Here is a 17,674-nt window from a genome sequence, read left to right on the forward strand (position 1 = left end):
CGCGAGTTGCATTTTTTCCCCCGAGAGGTAGCCGCTTCATACTATGCAAGCATATCGGGCACAACCAAAAGTTAAAAAAACAAACAAACGTGGTGTGCACCTTGAAGGTGTTATATTTTAATATGACCTTTTGTGGACAAGTCCCCTTCAGGGCATGCGAGGAAAAGTACGTTCTTGTGGAGATGTTTACAGAGCCAGACTTAAAAAGAATTGACCACCAGACAGGTGATAAATTATTGCACGTATGACATGCAGTCACACACCATTGTCCCTTAAAGCCAGGCATGAATATTTTACTACGTGAACTCCATCCAGAAGAAGTGGACATGTCCGCGAAAGCCCACATTAAATTGTAACAGCCAGTCTTTTAAGGTGCCACCGCCTGTTTGTCTTATTTATTGTTTGGGCTTTTCCAAAGAGGGTGTATACACATTCATCTTTGGCTACAGACACCACTGGCTACCAAGCGATGTAGTATCGCCAACCAAAGTCGGAATGGATAACCAGATCAAAAGGCCCCTCCCCCCCGTTACTCCAGCAGGAACCGGAAGTGGGGGCTGCCCACGACGCTTGCTTTTCACCCTTTCCCGCAGGGTGTCCGGGCGCGGTGCCGCGTGATTGTAAAGAGCGGCGTGCCCGGCTGCAGTCAGTAGAACGGCTTTTTCCCCCACAATGCCGTGCGCGGCGGGAGCGCGAGGTTTCTAAGGCTCGGCCGCGAGGAGGGAAAGAAGGCCCGATTCCTTTCCTTCACGGGGGAGGGGGTGAAGGAGGAGGAGGAGGAGGAGGCGAAATGGCGGCCGCGCTGCTGGCCCGAGTGTTTTCGTCTCTGCCTCGGCCGCGGTATATCCTCAGGTAACGATTACTGGGGGAGGAAAGTATACAGTTGATATCCCCTTCTGCCCCCCCTTCCTTATAAGGCTTTGGGTCTTGTGCCTCCCCCCCCCCTCGCTCCCCTTGCGCCTCCCTTCAGGTCTCCCGGCCCGGCCACCTTTCCCTCGCTTTCCCCTCGTCTGGCTTCGTCTGCCTTGGTCTCACTGGAGGAGAGGAGGGCCAGGGGCAGAGTGCTTGGCACGGGTGAGAGTCGTTTTGTTGGAGGTGCATTTGTGTCCGAGCTTTTGCTCGCTAAACGGAAATCCTTCCGGGTTGTGGGATCCGCCGTACACTCAGCCTGCAGTCTTCTGCCCATTTGCAGTATTTGAGAATGTGCCCTGTTAAACTCAGTGGTTTGGTTTTCTTTTTCTGTGTTGACATGTATGCCGTTGCGCAGCCGGGTTCAGGTAAAAAAAAAAAAAACCAACCCCAAAACTGTTGCGGCAGTTTAAAATTTTAACCTATTTATTGATACACAGGTTTTTATGAGCACCGTGCATCTGATGCATAGCTTATTTTTGTCAGTTATGTGTGCGTGTTGGAGGAGTGTGGGTCAGTTATTTAAAGTAGTTATGTGTGATGGAGTTGGGAAGCGACTTTTAATGAACCTAATAGAGCTTTCAAGATAAGTGAGATTTTGCCAATTTTACACGCGCACGCGCGCACACACACAGAGTAGTTGCATGATTACTTCATTGGTGAGCAAACTAACATATGTAGAGTGCTTAAAAAAAGTGTCGGGTTCATGCTGCAAGAGCTTGATCTCTCAATGAATTGCTGTTCACAGGCAGTAGAGGTTAGAGTATTGTCCCCACGGTTGTTGCCTCCTAATGCTCTGCACAAAGAGCTTCTTTTATTATTACTTTAATAGTGCATTCAGTAATAATGTTGTTTCTGTTAACATGCAGTGCTGCGTGCCCTGTGGATAAATGGTTTTCAAAATATGTAAGTTCAGATAATCGTCCAAAGAAGCCATTGTCAGCCTACCTTCGCTTCTTTGTAGACCAGCAGCCCATTTATAGGAAACAAAATCCAGGTAAGAAATTCATAGAAAATGTGACAAGTGGTGTTTTTGCTGCTTTAAGTCAAATGTTTTAACTGTGTTGGTCGGAAATGCTGACCTCCAAGCAAGTGTTAGTATGTAGATATTTAATTTGCTCAATCTGAGATCTATATAAAGGTTTATCGGTTTTTCCCATAAATGGTATTTTGGAATAGAATCAGATGCTGCTTTAAGATCAGTAAAGGTGACATAGGTGACATATAGCTTCCTAGATAATCCTTTTATGGAAAATGTGATTAAAGTAGAATGCTGCACTCTAAAACTGATTTTTTTTAGAGCTAATAAATTGTTTTCAATTATCAATACTACCATTTTCTGAAGGGGTTGTCTTGCACAGAGCTTCAAATTTATGGATTATAATTATTAGCAGGATTGTTTTGTTTTCCTTGTAAATAGGCATAATTGTTGAAAATGCCTGTTTTGTAGGGATTTTACTGAATATGTCCATGTGGGTGAATAAGTCGGCTAAAAGAGGATCCCATCAGTCCTGGAAAGATCTGAGTATATCGGGGGAAATGAAATTTTATTCTTGTTTACTGAAGCTATTTCTGTAACAGGAACTGATGGAAACTGTGGTAGAAGGTTGGGAGGTAATTTGGGACACTAGGCTTTATCTCCTGTATTGTTGAGTAATTTTAAACAGTGTTCTTCCCAACATCCAACAGACACATAAGAATCTATTCTAGATCACGAGAAACTCTTGCTTCTGCTGTTGTTAGCAGTCTCCAGAATCTTACCATGTCTTTCTGAGTCGAGGCTAAAGCAAGTTCCTAACATTCTTTTGTTGATGTCACTTTTTTAATTCATAATTTTAAAAAATTGTTTATAATTATTATGAGGGCCAGACAGTATTGTAATGTAGATGTAAGTTCAGCTGCATTGTGTTAGTTTGAAAAATGTTTAATGTCTAACAGCCCTTTTCATGATTTTTTTTGCTTGTTTCTCCTGGCTTGCCTGAACTCTTGAGCTTGTTCTTATCCTGACATACATAATTCCACTAAATTTGGTTATACATATTTCTACTAGCAGTAAAAGTTCATACAGTAATACAGTGGTGCCTCGCATTACAACGTTAATTCGTTCCAGCGAAATCGCTGTAGAACAAAAACGTCGTAATGCGAAATTTAAAAGCCCATAGAAACGGATTAAAACCCAATTAATGCGTTCCTAGGGGCTTGAAACCCACCGTCCAGCGAAGATCCTCCATAGTGCGGCCATTTTCGCTGCCTGTGCATCGAGGAATCCGTCCCAGAAAAGAGCGGGAAGCCATGTTTTTTACCCGGCGGCCATTTTGAAACCGCCAATTAGCTGGCCGAAAATCATCGCTTTGCGACAGTTGGTTCCAGAAGCATGGAACCGATCATCTCAAAGCGAAATTCCCCCACAGGAAACATCGTTTTGCGATCACAAAACCTTCAACGTAAAGCGATTTCGTCGTAAAACAGAGCGCTTGTAATGTGAGGCACCACTGTATGTGTTTTAATCGTAAGGTATGTGATGCTTTATAGGTTGATACACATAGAAAGATTTCTGTTAAAACTGTGAAAATTGTAAAAATCATGTTACAGTATTTTTTGATTCATTTCAGTTTACCACAATTTTATCAATGTGAATTGTAAAAAAAAGGACTTCGGGGGTTAAATCCTTGTCACGGCCAAGAAAATTTAAGTTTTGTATAACAGTGAGATACCAGCCTGAAGTTTGGATTCATTGGTTACAAGACATGAATCTTTAAGTGTTATTTTTTTAAAAACTTCAAAAAAAACAATTTTCCCGAAAATTCAAATTTTAAATTTTTAATGTGTACATTTTTTGAAAATGTACAATTGCATCATGTTGTATATCAAATGAAAGCCCTATTCATAAGCTTTAAAATATCACCTGTCCCAGGTCTGTAACTATCATATAAAGGTAAAGGTTCCCCTTGACATTTTGAGTCCAGTCGTGTCCGACTCTAGGGGCCGGTGATGATCCCGTTTTCAAGCCGTAGAGCCAGTGCTTGTCCAAAGACAGTTTCCGTTGTCACGTGGCCATCGTGACTACAGAACGCCGTTTTACCTTCACATCGAGGTGGCACCTATTTATCTACTGCCATTTGCATGCTTTCGAACTGCTAGGTTGGCGAGGAGCTGGGACAAAGCGACAGGAGCTCACTCCATCGCATGGATTCAATCTTAAGACTGCTGGTCTTCTGACCCTGCAGCACAGAGGCTTCTACAGTTTAGCCTGCAGTATCACCACATTCCTACTATCATAGATATCTGTTAAACGACATTTGAAGTTATGGTGGCTAGTGAATTTTGGCTTTTTTTTCCTTTTTTTCTTTTTTTCTTTTTTTTTTGCAATTTTGAAAATGCAATATCTCAGAAATGGGTGGACCAAAAAATCTGAAAACAATTTTTTAAACATCTCATGGTAAGGTACAAATGTACTAAAAATGAAACAATTCCATGACATCAAGGTTCAATGCATTGGTTGATTTGATATGGAATGACGCTATAGATTGGCCTTTGATCTGCTTAGCAGGAATGGCCTTTTTAAAATACTTCCCAAGATTGGATGTCCACCTCAACATCATCAGGTCCTTTCATGAGAGAATGAAGGACACCATAGTTTTTGATGGCTCAACATCAGATCCCTTTGACATCCGAAGCGGAGTGAAACAGAGCTGTGTCCTTGCACTGACCCTGTTTGGGATCTTTTTTACTGTCATGCTGAATCATGCCTTTGGAACTGCAACAGAAGGTGTCTATCTCCGGACTAGATCAGATGGAAAGCTCTTTAATCTCTCTAGATTGAAAGTGAAGACCAAAGTCCAGCTGAAAGGCATGCGGGACGTCCTCTTTGCCGATAATGCAGCCGTTGTTGCCCATTCTGTTGAAGGGCTCCAAAAACTTATGAATCATTTTAGCAAGGCCTGCCAAGATTTTGGACTAACAATCAGCCTGAAGAAAATACACGTCATAGGGCAGGGCGTGGACTCACCTCCCTCCATTACCATCTCTACGCAAGAATTGGAGGTTGTTCATGACTTTGTGTACCTTGGCTCTACAATCTCTGACATTCTCTCCCTAGATGTTGAGCTGGATAAATGCATTGGGAAAGCAACTACCATGTTCTCAAGATTCACAAAGAGAATATGGCTGAATAAGAAGCTGACAGCATATACCAAGATCCAGGTCTATAGAGCCTGTGTCTTGAGCACACTCCTGTACTGCAGTGGGTCCTGGATCCTTTGTACACGGCAGGAGAGGAAGCTGAACACGTTCCATATGCATTGTCTCCAACGCATTTTTGGTATCACCTGGCAGGACAAAGTTCCAAATAGAGTAGTCCTAGATCGAGCTGGAATTTTCAGCATGTATACATTACTGAAACAGCAACGTCTACATTGGCTTGGGCATGTTGTGAGAATGGCTGATGGTCGGATTCCAAAAGATCTCCTGTATGGAGAATTAGTGCAGGGAAATCCCCCCAGAGGGAAACCCCAGCTGCAATACAAGGATATCTGCAAGCGGGATATGAAGGCTTTCGGAATGGACCTCAACAGATGGGAAACCTTGGCATCTGAGCGTTCTGCATCGCAGCCTCTCCCAGTTTGAAGAGACCCTTGTCCAGCAGGCCGAGGCAAAGAGGCAGTCCCGGAAGCAGCAAAATCAGGGAGCTGGACCGGGTACAGATTGTATTTGTCTTCAGTGTGGAAGGGATTGTCACTCTCAAATTGGCCTTTTCAGCCACACTAGATGCTGTTCCAAGTCCTCGATACAGAGCACGTTACCATAGTCTCTCGAGACTGAAGGATGCCTAAGAAGACACTATAGATTGATATAAGGATCAACAAGATTTCTGTTAAAACTGTGAAATTGAAATTTCAACAAGGAAAGGAGGAAAAATACAGATAATGAATATGATTCAATTCATCTATCCTTTTTAAAGGTTACATTTTGGTTGAGAGTGACCCTTCACAGAAATCACAGATTTGGAACTGTGAAAGGACAGTTCTAGATTTAACAAAGAGCAAAAGAGAGTAAAGTTATCTAAAGAGCTAAAGACTTTTGGCCTCTAATGGTGGATACATATTTAATATTTTCAAGTGCTTCTTGCATGCTCCCTTCCCCCCACTGGGACCAATGGATAACTAGACCTTTTCCTTTATTTCAAGGATTCCCATTCCCAAATTGTAATGTTTCTTGCGATGGTGCTCTTCCCTTCCTCTTTATTAATACATAATCAATTAAATCTCCCCAAAGTTCTGCAAAAGTATGTCTTTTAAGCACTCCTTTCTTTACTTTAATATTACATGTTAATTTGTCGTTGATAGCTGTATTCCATACTTCTGTATACCATTCTCTTAATTGAAAATTATGTTTTGTTTTCCAGTATTTGGCTATAATTAATCTAGCAGCTGTAACTAAATTGGAGATTAATTCTATAGTTGTCCAATTATAATTTCACCTTATCAAATATTGATAAAAGTGCTATTTTAGGACATAGTTCTACCTTTCATTTGCTTATTTCTCTTATTTCCCCAAATATCATTTGCCAAAATTTCATCACACTCTCACATTCCTACCACATATAAAAATAAGTACAGTGGTGCCCCGCATAGCGATGATAATCCGTGCAGCAAAAATCATCGCTATACGGATTTGTCGCTATGCGAAATAAAAAAGCCCATAGGAATGCATTGAAACCCCTTCAATGTGTTCCTATGGGCTTAAAACTTACCTTTTAAGTGAAAATCCTCCATACGGTGGCCATTTTGGCTGCCCAGTAAGCAAGGGATCCATCCCTGTTTTACTCGGCGGCCATTTTGGAACCGCCAATCAGCTGGGGAAAAACATCGCTATGCGAAAATCAGTAAGTGAAACAGCTTACCGATCATTGCAAAGCGATTTTTTCCCCACAGGAAATATTGTTATGCGATTGCAAAAGCGATCGCAAAAACATCGTCGCTATGCGGATTCATCGTTAAACGGGGCGCCTGTTATGCGAGGCACCACTGTACAGTGGTGCCTTGCATTACGACGTTAATTCATTCCGGTGAAATCGCTGTAGAACGAAAACGTCGTAATGTGAAAATAAAAAACCCATTGAAACACATTAAAACCCAGTTAATGCATTCCAATGAGCTAAAAACTCACCGTCCAGCGAAGATCCTCCATAGGATGGCCATTTTCAATGGCTGTCTTGCGAGGAATCTGTCCCAGAAAACAGCGGGGAGCCATTTTATTTACCCGGCGGCCATTTTGAAACCGCCAATCAGCTGTAGGAAAATCGTCATTTTGTGAAGAATCGGTTCCCGAAGCAGGGAACCGATCATCGCAAAGCGAAAAAAGCCTATTCAGACCATCATTTTGCAATCGCAAAAGCAATCGCAAAAACGTCATCATAATGCGGTTTTGTCGTAATGCGGGGCAATCGTAAAGTGGGGCACAACTGTACCAGTTTTCTGGCATCTCCTCCTGCACAACATAGAGTATTTTGTATTTATTTGGTTTCATTTCACTGGAGTTGGATACCATCGCTAAACAATCATATAAAATTTTTCTTTAATTCTTACGTTACTGGCCAGATCTGGGTTCTAAAATTCTCTGGCAAGGAATCAGCTGAACCAAAGGCCCAATTTTATTTGAATAGCAGCAAAGAAAATGTCAGCTGGGACTTCTCTTAAAAGTAGAGAAAGACCCCCAGAATACAGCGTACAGATGTTTTATATGATACAAAGAATCATTAAAGTACTACAGTTCTATTGGTCATTTGTATCCCAACTTTGGATCCAGTTCCTCATTGGATAATTAATAGCAATTATGCTAATCTATTGGTTAAATGTAAGAAAATATATTATGCCCCATCATTCCTTGACCTGTGTCTATGATGCACCAGGGATGTGCCTAAAAGTCTGGGCCGTAGAGTATCTATTTCCCTTTATCTATTGTTATGTCTATGTATTGTCTGGGCCTAGTTTCTCTGAGGCCTGTGTTCTTCTCTGCTAAGGGTTATCTGTGAACGTTTCAGGGTCGAATTCTTCCGAGGCTTGGTTTTCCTCCGAATGAATGTACTGTCAATTACTAATTCATTAGTCAATTTAAAATATAGTTTCAGCTTTCCTCGGTATCATTTATAGATATGGATTTCACTATTCTTATGTCCCATATTTTCTTCCATCTCTCAGTTTTTATCCTTTCCCTCATATCATATTCCAATTAATATTTATGCATTTTATTACCTATACCTTTCAATGCTTTATTATTTGCTAAATTTTCCTTTTGTAGTAACATTTCCTCAAACTGTAATCTCCCTATATTTACAATTTTTCCTCAACCAGTCTTTTTACCCAATCTTTAGTTTAATTTGCATCAAACTAAACCACCACAATTTCTCCTGTCCTAATGTTTTTTTTATTTGCTCTTTACTCCCCATCCTTTCTACCCAATCCTTTAATCTGGTTACTTGCTGTCTTGTTAACACACACTCCAGATTTTTCAGCTTCTTAGGAAAAGTTTCCAATTCAATCACTGGACATAGTGGTGATACTACTGGACTACGCATATTCTTGTACTTATTCCAAATTAACAACATTTTTAGGAATGGATTACTAATTATTTTACCTCTATTTTTAAAATATAATATTCTCAAAATTTAGATCCAGCTCAGTTGACTCCAAACCGCACCATATTACTTTATTAGGATGTGCAATATCTCCAATATGGCCTGACTGGTTAGCAGCATAATAATTCTTTAAATTAGGAAGTCCCATCCCTCTTACCTTCTGAGACTTATACCAGGGGTCCCCAAACCCTGGTCCGTGGACCGGTCCCGGTGCATGGTCTTGCCAGGACCAGGCCACGGAGACAAATCTCCTCCCGCCCCCACACACATGGATGCACATATGGTCCCTCCCATGCTCACTCAGATGCCCTCATGCTAAACCGGTCCATGGAGGTAAAAAGGTTAGGGACCACTGCCTTATGCCATCTCTTCTTGTTAATTTTTTCCTTTTTATCTCCATTACAAAACTTATTAATCCTCAATTGCAAATATTTTATCTCATCTTCAGTTAGTTCTATTGGTAACATTGTAAATTAAAAATTAACCTTCGTTAAAATCTTCATTTTAACCGTGGCTATTCTGCCAAACCATGATAATTTGCTTTTCCTATAATCATCCAACTTATTCTTCATTTCACATTTCAATCTCTTAAAATTTTCTTCTCTTAATCTAGATAGATTCTTTGGTATATATATACTGCTAAATACTTGATTAAATTCCCAACCTTGATATCAAATTTTCCTGTTATTCTTTTTTTCCTTATTAAAATTAAACATCATTATCTCTGATTTCAGCCAATTTACGTGTAGCCCAATTATCTCTCCAAACTCTGCTAAATGTAATTTTACCCTATCCATCACTCTTAAGGGATTTTCTATTAATAGGTCATCTGCAAATAAACTAATCACCTGTCTTTGGTTGGGGAGGTGGATGGTACACTCTGAGGAGTGCCTCTTCGGGTACTCCCAGCCCCACAGAGTGCTAAAGTAACTTGACTTTGTGGGTGCCCATGTAATGTTACAAATGTGACAGAACTTTCATATTTTTATCTGATTTTCTTTTATTCTGCAGGTTTAGGTATCTTGGACATAACCAGAAAGATAGCATTTGATTGGAAGGAGCTACCTTCGTCTGCAAAACAAGTAAGCATGATTCTGCTTTTTACCTTATTCTTCAGTACTGAAAATAATTCAGGTTCCATGTAATCTTAATTTGAAAGTCAGTGCAATGGATAAAGTATCTGACTGGAGACTTCAGTTCAAGTTCCTGTTTAGCTGTGGAAACTCACTGGTGGATGGTGATGGGAAAACATTCCTTGAAAATTTCACATACTTCAAGAATGTTATTTGGATCACAATATATTGAAACTGGCTTGATGGCATAAAAATACAACAAATCTTGCTTACCTGTTTTGAGAAGAAATGTTTGTTGAATAACATTACAGTGGCGCCTCACAAGACGAGCGCCCCGTTTAACGATGAAATTGCATTACGATGAAGTTTCTGTGATCGCAAAACGATGTTTTCTAAGGGGGAATTTCGCTTTGCGATCAGTTCCCTGCTTCGAGAACCGATTCTCGCAAAATGACGATTTTCGGCCAGCTGATCGGCAGTTTCAAAATGGCCCCTGGGTAAAAAAATAGCTCCCTGCTCCTTTCTGGGACGGATTTCTCGCTGCACAGGCAGCGAAAATGGCCGCGCTATGGAGGATTTTTGCTGGACAGTGAGTTTCAAGCCCATAGGAACGCATTAATCGGGTTTTAATGCGTTTCTATGGGCTTTTTAATTTCGCTTTACGATGTTTTCATTCTATAGCGATTTCGCTGGAACGAATTAACATCGTAATGCGAGGCACCACTGTATATCACTTTTTTCTTTTTAATGTCTGAAGTTCTGTTATTTGCAAAACCATGATTCTTGTTATAAATATTGTAAAATTATATATTTTTTTATTTATAGACTTATGAAACAGCTGCAGAAGCTGAAATGCAACTCTACAAAGAACAGTTGGCCAAGTACAAAGCTCAGCTAACACCTGCTCAAGAGAAAGCTTTGAAAGAAGAGAAAATGCAGAAAATGGAAAAAAGAAGAGCAAACATAAAAAAGAGGGTTAGTATTTAAAAGAGTAGTTTTCTGTCAAAGTGTGTGAGAGACAATTTATAATTTGTTCTGTCCTAAAGCTGCAGTATAAAACATGTTGCTTTCATTTGAGATGTGTGCAAAGTATATAGGAACTAGCACATTGGCCAGTTGTATGTCCTTTTCATTGGTGGTTCTTTCTGCTTTACTTTGTCTTGGCCCAGCCCCACCACACAAAAGAAAACGACACAAAAACGAAATGTCAATGACCAAGAGAGTTAGAATCTGATACTAGGCAAACCGTTTGTAGATTTATTATAGCATAAGTGTAATTGTGCGGATTGCTGTTAATTAGCAAGTTGCAATTTTCATATCTGGTCACATACCGGTCATACAACCACACAAAACTAGGAATGTGAGTGACAACTCATTTGTTAGCAACAATTTGCTACTGCAGTTTACTCTGTTACATTGACATTGGCTTAAATCCAGACTAGGATTCTGACTATCACATGAAACTGAAATGCCTATGTTTGGTAGATAGGGTATAAGTATTTGCGTTTGAGAGGTAATATAATATGTTCTTCATTAACACAAGAAAGCTTTTGTTAGGTCAGTGTACTTGGCAGAATTCGACTTTGTGTGTGTGTGTGTGGATAGATAGATAGATAGATAGATAGATAGATAGATAGATAGATAGATAGATAGATAGATAGATAGATAGATAGGTGATTACTTGTTACCTACTGTTCTTTACCCACATGTTTCCTAGTAGAATGAAAACCCGATGATAAGCTGTTTTGATCGTCGGGAAATGAAAATCTGTTCCCGAAACAGGGAACCGATCATCGTGCAGCAAAATTCCCCCATTCAAAACATCATTTTGCGATCGCAAAAACCTCGTAATGCGGATTAGTTGTTAAACGGAGTGACCATCTTCCGAGGCACCACTGTACTAGAAAGTATCGAATGAATAGAATCCTAAAAAACATAAGCAAGACCAAAACACATTCATTGCAGTGAGGCACAACAGTCCCATTTTAAAACCCCACTCAGGCAACTAGTCACTAAAGGAAAACTTGCCTGAAGAGACAGTAAAGATGCCACTTATGGAAGGGGAGTAAAGATAAGGCCAGGCTAGCCTCCCGTGGGAGTGAATTCCAGAGTCTGGGAGCAGCATAAGCAAAGGCCCTCACCCATGTACCCACCAAACACACATGTTAAAGTGGTGAGGCTGAGAGAAAGGCCTTTCTTGATGATCTTAACACTCAAGCAGGCTCATAAAGGGAGATGCAGTCCTTGAAATAGCTTCGGCCCAAGCCATTTAGGGCTTTATAAATTGGAAACAGCACTTTGAATTCTACCTGAAAATGGATTGGCACCCATGGCAGTTACGTGATCCATGTGACCAGCCCCAGTTAGCAGTCTGGCTACTGTGTTTTGAACCTGCTGAAGTTTCCTGGCACTTTGCATAGGCAGCTCTACACAGAGTGTGTTGCAGTAATTGAGCTGGGGTGTAACAAAGGCAGATCAGACCTCTCCATGCATTAGTTTTAATTGTGCAATTCATTCCTGGTCACCACTAAAACCTGGGCACTAAAACTCAGAGATAAATATAAGAGCACCCTCAAGCTGCACACCTGTGTTTTCATTTAATTCTGTAAACTTTCAAAAACTGGATCTTGAAAAGTGTGCTGTCATCTGTACTTGGTAACTAAAATTGTGCTCAGTGTGATAATTTTAATGGTACTGCTCTAAACTTTAATCATATTATATCACCTGTGAGATGTAGCCATGTTGGTGGTCGGTAGCAGACATTAGTCCTATTGTTCCCTCTCTCTACTATGTCATTACAGTAAGTATATGTTTATCTGTTCAAGACCTCTGAAGCCAGGACTTTCAACTGAATTGCTCCATAATGCTTAGGAGACAGCAGAGAGAGAGGCAGAGGGAGGGAGAAAGTATATCTGCTCCTTTTTGACCTTAAAGTAGTAAACAACATAGCATAGTAACTATGAGTTGCCATTGTTCTCTCATTTACAGTGAAAATGAATCACTGGACTTTGAAAAGTTACCTAAAGTTTATAATGTATTTTAGATTTTAAAAAGTTGGTGTTCTGCTTGGAAAATCAGTATGACGTTTACCATGTGGCCCTTGCTTGTCATCCCACCAGCAGATATCAATTGTGATGTTCCCTCTTTTCTTCACTGCCACCAGTGGATTTTCTTTATCCACAATATACAGTATAAAGAACTTTAGTCAGACACTTGTCTGGTTACTGCCAAAAGAACTTATTTATTGAAGTGTATTAACTTTAATCAGAATCACAGATGTTCTTTATTCAGTGCATACAATCAAATCAGTAGAATATCATATATCTTGCCACATATTAAAGAAGTGACATTCTCACGCTCCATCCACTTCTCCAAACATTGAACTAATTTAGCCCCCAATTGGGAATAAGATTCCTCAGGCTTTTTGGTCAGGGCATGAAATTCCCTGCTCTATCACCACCTGCTCTGTCTATTAATCTTGGCCAGCTTATCTCTATTAGTATCTGTTCTCACTATCTCTGACTATCTCTCTCTGCAAATTCTCTATCTCTCCTACTCTTCTGCCAAACCTTCTTATATCCACTGACTCTGCCCCTCCACTTCTCTCAGCTGATGCAAATGAGGTCCTGAATATGATTGACAGGAGTGACGTGGGGCAATTGTCACAATCAGCATATCTGGTTATAGGCTGTGATCCTAGGCAACATGTGAAGTATTTCCCATAAACAGTTTGCTGACAGCCTTTCCTTGAAAGGTGAGAGTCCACCAGAGCTTCATTAGGTGTGAGGGACTGCCAAAACAAGGTAAAAATCAGCCATTGTTTATGTGTACGGCACTTGGGTTATAATAATCTCTCTGGAATTTAGTCATAGAAGTATGTATGGGTGTGTTTTGTGACTGAATTTAATTTCGATTACAGGAACTGATTATTGACGCCCTGTTGTCTTTATAGAAATTAGCTATGCTTGGAAAACCTAAAAGACCTCGTAGTGCCTTGAACATTTTTGTGGCTGAACATTTCCAAGAAGCTAAAGGAGTTTCACCTCAGGTAAGTTAGAGGGAGGCTAATTGTTTTAACAGCAGAAAAGTATGACTTATTTTCTGCATTGGGAACTAAATTAGAAGTAAGGAGGAGTCTCTTGCTCCTTTGTGATACTAGATGTGCCGATGTTAGTAAGAGTTTTTAGTACAAATTGGAGTTGCAGATCTGTAATATGTATGTTATGAGGCAGTGTGGTATGGTTGTTAAGGGTGATGGTCTAGGACTTAATAATAATCTTAGAACTGCAGAGCTGGAAGGGACCCTATGGATCATTGAGTCCAGCCCCTGTCAGGGAGGTACAGTGGGGAATTGAGCTCCCAACCTCTGGCTCCACAGCTAGATACCTAGGAAACCTGGATTCAAATCCCCATTTGTTCACAAAACTTGCTGGATGATCTTGGGACATCTAAATTATCTCAGCCTAACCAACCTCAGAAGTTGTTATTGGAATAAAGTGGAAAACAGAACCATATACAACACCTTGAATTCATTGGTGGAAAAGTGGGATGAAAATGTAACAACTAAGTTACTGTATCTCTATTAAACCATTAACTAATACAGTGGTGCCTTGCATAACGAGTGCACTGTTTAACGACGAATTCGCATAGTGATCCATTTTTTGGGATCGCTAATGCGATCGCATACCGATGGTTCCAATGGGCAAAAATCGCTTTGCGACGATCGGTAAGCGTTTCGCTTACCGATCTTCGCATTGCGATGTCGGGGGGAACAGCTGTTCAGCAGTTCCAAAATGGCCGCCGGAAGACCCAAAATGGCCGCGCACAGCGTTTTCGCGCCCTGCCCTCGCTTACCGAGGGCGTGAAAATGCCTGTGCTATGGAGGAACATCGCTGAACAGTGAGTTTGGGGCCCATTGGAACGCATTAAACGAAGTTTAATGTGTTCCAATGGGTTTTTCTATTCCGTTTACCGATGTTTCCGAATAGCGATGGTTAATCCGGAACAGATTAACCTCGCTATGCGGGGGCACCACTGTATAATACATTTATTATATTGGTTAATTGTAGTACAGTAAAGAGCTTTTTCATATTGTCACATACAGCACTGATGGTACCTGTCTGTCATGGGTTTGGAGGGAAAGTTCCATCCTATGGGGAGTGGAAGGCGGGACATCAGGGGGGAGGAGCTGTACTATATATATATATTTGGAGCTGGTGTGGAGAAGTTTAGAGTTAGGAGTTGGAGTCTGTGTGTCAGACTGGGTACAACTGTTTGTCACTTAGTACATACCTGATAGGTTCAGGTTTCTATTTAGGTAGCCAGAACTGATAGGTTCAGGGTCTGTGCGTTACCTTAAAGTGTTCCGTGGGAACCAAGCTGTTGTATGTGTGTGATTGGGGCTACGCCACGTTCCAGTTTCCTATTTAACTGATCCTTTTATTTACCCTGTTTGTTGTTTCAATAAACCTTGTTCTTTTATTTATTAAAATCCATTCCTGGTCTGTGTGACTCCTTACAGGGAATGGTTGGTGGCAGCATAATTACAGGGTGGAATACTCCAGTAGGTCTGGGGTATGAATTAATGAAGCAATGAATACTGAAATTCTGATCAAGTTGTGACACAGCAAAAGATCCATGATCAAATCATGCAATACTGTCTCTAGTTTAATTCATCCTGTTGCTTTGACACTGAGGGGAAAACCTTCACTCCGTTTTCCCAAGCTGAATTGCTCTCCTGGAGCTTCTGTTTTGTGTGAAAAACATACTAATTCATTGGGTGGGCACCTTCTATGACATTAAAAATTATAGTTGATATTTTACCTTCTTGTTCAAATTTATCTTTCAAGCCATAAAGGCTGAAAAATTGCCTTTTGAAATTAAAGGACTTATAAGACTGATGTGTCTGTATGTACATAAAGACTTGGGATATGATAATACCATTAAACCTCTTTTAGCTAAATACTCTTGATATGTTTTCTTTATCTTCAAGGGAAAGCTGAAATATTTATTTGACGAATGGAAGAAAATGCCCACTTCTCTAAAACAGGTATTGTCAAACTTCAAGATCCTGTCTTAAATGCTAGCAAATTGACCTTTAAGTTGGGAAACTGCCATGATGACTTCTAGCCAGATGCTCTAGCAGCATGTCTCATACACGTGGAATCAGGTTTGTGGAAGGATTCAGTATAAAGGTAAAGGTTGCCCTTGACATTTAGTCCAGTCGTGCCTTGACTGTAGGGTGCGGTGCTCATCCCCATTTCCAAGCCATAGAGCCAGTGTTTGTCCAAATACAATTTCCGTGGTCACGTGGCCAGCATGACTGACTAGACATGGAACACCATTACCTTCCCACCAAGGTGGTACCTATTTATCTACTCACATTTTTATGTGCTTTCGAACTGCTAGGTTGGCAGAAGCTGGGACAAGTGACAGGAGAGGAGACTGGGAAGTGTGGAAACATTTCACAGCTTGTGTCAGACAATTATTATTTTAAATTCAAAACAGGAACTTTTCAGTTTCCCCATGGCTTGTTGGAAAAAAGAAGAGCAGACAGCATGAGCCTGAGACTTTTGCAGACTCAATCATGCAGTTGAAACAATGGTTACATGTGAATCAAGCAGTTTCTTCCTATAAAGGTTTAAAAACTGAATCAGTATCTTAATTTTCAGATATGATTGAAACAGTTTCAGATGCTGACTTAAGCATTTATATCAAATACAGATAACCATTTTCTGTTGTGCTGTTAACCCCAAAAGGTTTAAATGCCTTATATTTCTAAGGAACTGTACAAGCAAACTTCTTTTTGAGCATTGCTGTTAATACCGTTTTAAGCTACAAATGAAACTTGCATTGTAACAAGCATGTATTTGTTAGAGGAATGATCAACAATGCTTGTTGTGTAATAAAACCAGGATGACCTAGTAAATTCTGGATCTTTGATTGTACATGTGCCTACCTGAAATAAATCTGTAACTCCTATTTGATGAGCAATCTTAACATGCTTCACGTATGTCTAAACTTCCATGAAGTAAATATCTTAGTCCAATTAATGCCTTCTGTGGTTTTAAGGTGGTTTCCTTCCCCTTTTAAAATGTTGCTTGTGCAATCAGTGTTTCATTGTGGACCTGACTTCTCTGTTATTTTTAAGGCATATTTGCAGCTTGCAGAGGATGATAAAGTTCGTTACAAAAATGAAATCACATCGTGGGAGGAGCATATGAAAGAAATTGGACATGAAGATCTTGTACGTTATAGAAGCAAAAGACAAATACTGACAGAGAGAACTAAAAAATGACTTCAAAAATTGTACCACAAAAAAATGTACAAGCTAAGGAATTGGAATAAATTATAAAATGTAGTTTCATTGTTTGAAAGCTAGTGATCCATTTATGGAAAAACTGCTATATAATGGGTGTTTTACATTTGTAGAAGCTCAACAACAGGTAGAATAAATCAGTATGTGAAAAATTAAGCAGTGGTTGATCACACGAGAGGAATTTTTTTTGTTTACTTAAATGTAAAAATAAATGTTACCTTCTGAATGAAAAGCATTTTGTATTGAAACCCATGATGTGTGTAAAAATATTATTTCCTTGGCTTATTTGGAATTAGAATTGAATATAGGCTGCAAATCTGTTTCACACAAATAATTTGTGGAATCACTGGGGATGCATGTATATTGCTGATTACAGCCATGTAATTAAAAACTGCTGAGCTACAAATTTTCAATAGTGCTTTTATCTGTTTTTATATGTGTCTCGCAAGATTATTATTTATACTGCTCAGAATAAAATAGCAACTTTTATACAAAACAGTTTACTTTTTATTTCATCCAATTTTTGTAACAATTAAGTCCTGTGCTGTCAATGAAATGGGGTTTCTCCACCCCCAGTCTGCTCCAAAGAATTGGGGAAACCTTCTCAAGCAGATTCTGGGTGTGTGCATGGGTAACTGGAGGGCATTTTATTACTGTAGATCAATCAGACAACATTGGGTCCCTTTTTCTGTTTTAGGATACTTTTAGAAATAAAGGGGCAGCCATGTGGTCATAACA

The 17,674-nt window shown here is 40.0% G+C and overlaps 1 protein-coding gene across 1 annotated transcript; it reads left to right on the forward strand.

Annotated features, from left to right (window-relative positions):
• Positions 1–584: 584 nt before the first annotated feature.
• TFAM (transcription factor A, mitochondrial) lies at positions 585–17,432 on the forward strand. Its single transcript, XM_020783172.3, has 7 exons — positions 585–852; positions 1,779–1,906; positions 9,557–9,627; positions 10,444–10,593; positions 13,571–13,666; positions 15,611–15,667; positions 16,769–17,432. Exons 1-7 carry the CDS (start codon positions 791–793, stop codon positions 16,913–16,915), a joined length of 711 nt encoding a protein of 236 aa, XP_020638831.3. The 5' UTR covers positions 585–790; the 3' UTR covers positions 16,916–17,432.
• The last annotated feature ends 242 nt before the right edge of the window (positions 17,433–17,674 follow it).

This window comes from Pogona vitticeps, chromosome 3 (assembly GCF_051106095.1).
Source record: "Pogona vitticeps strain Pit_001003342236 chromosome 3, PviZW2.1, whole genome shotgun sequence".
NCBI lineage: Eukaryota > Metazoa > Chordata > Lepidosauria > Squamata > Agamidae > Pogona > Pogona vitticeps.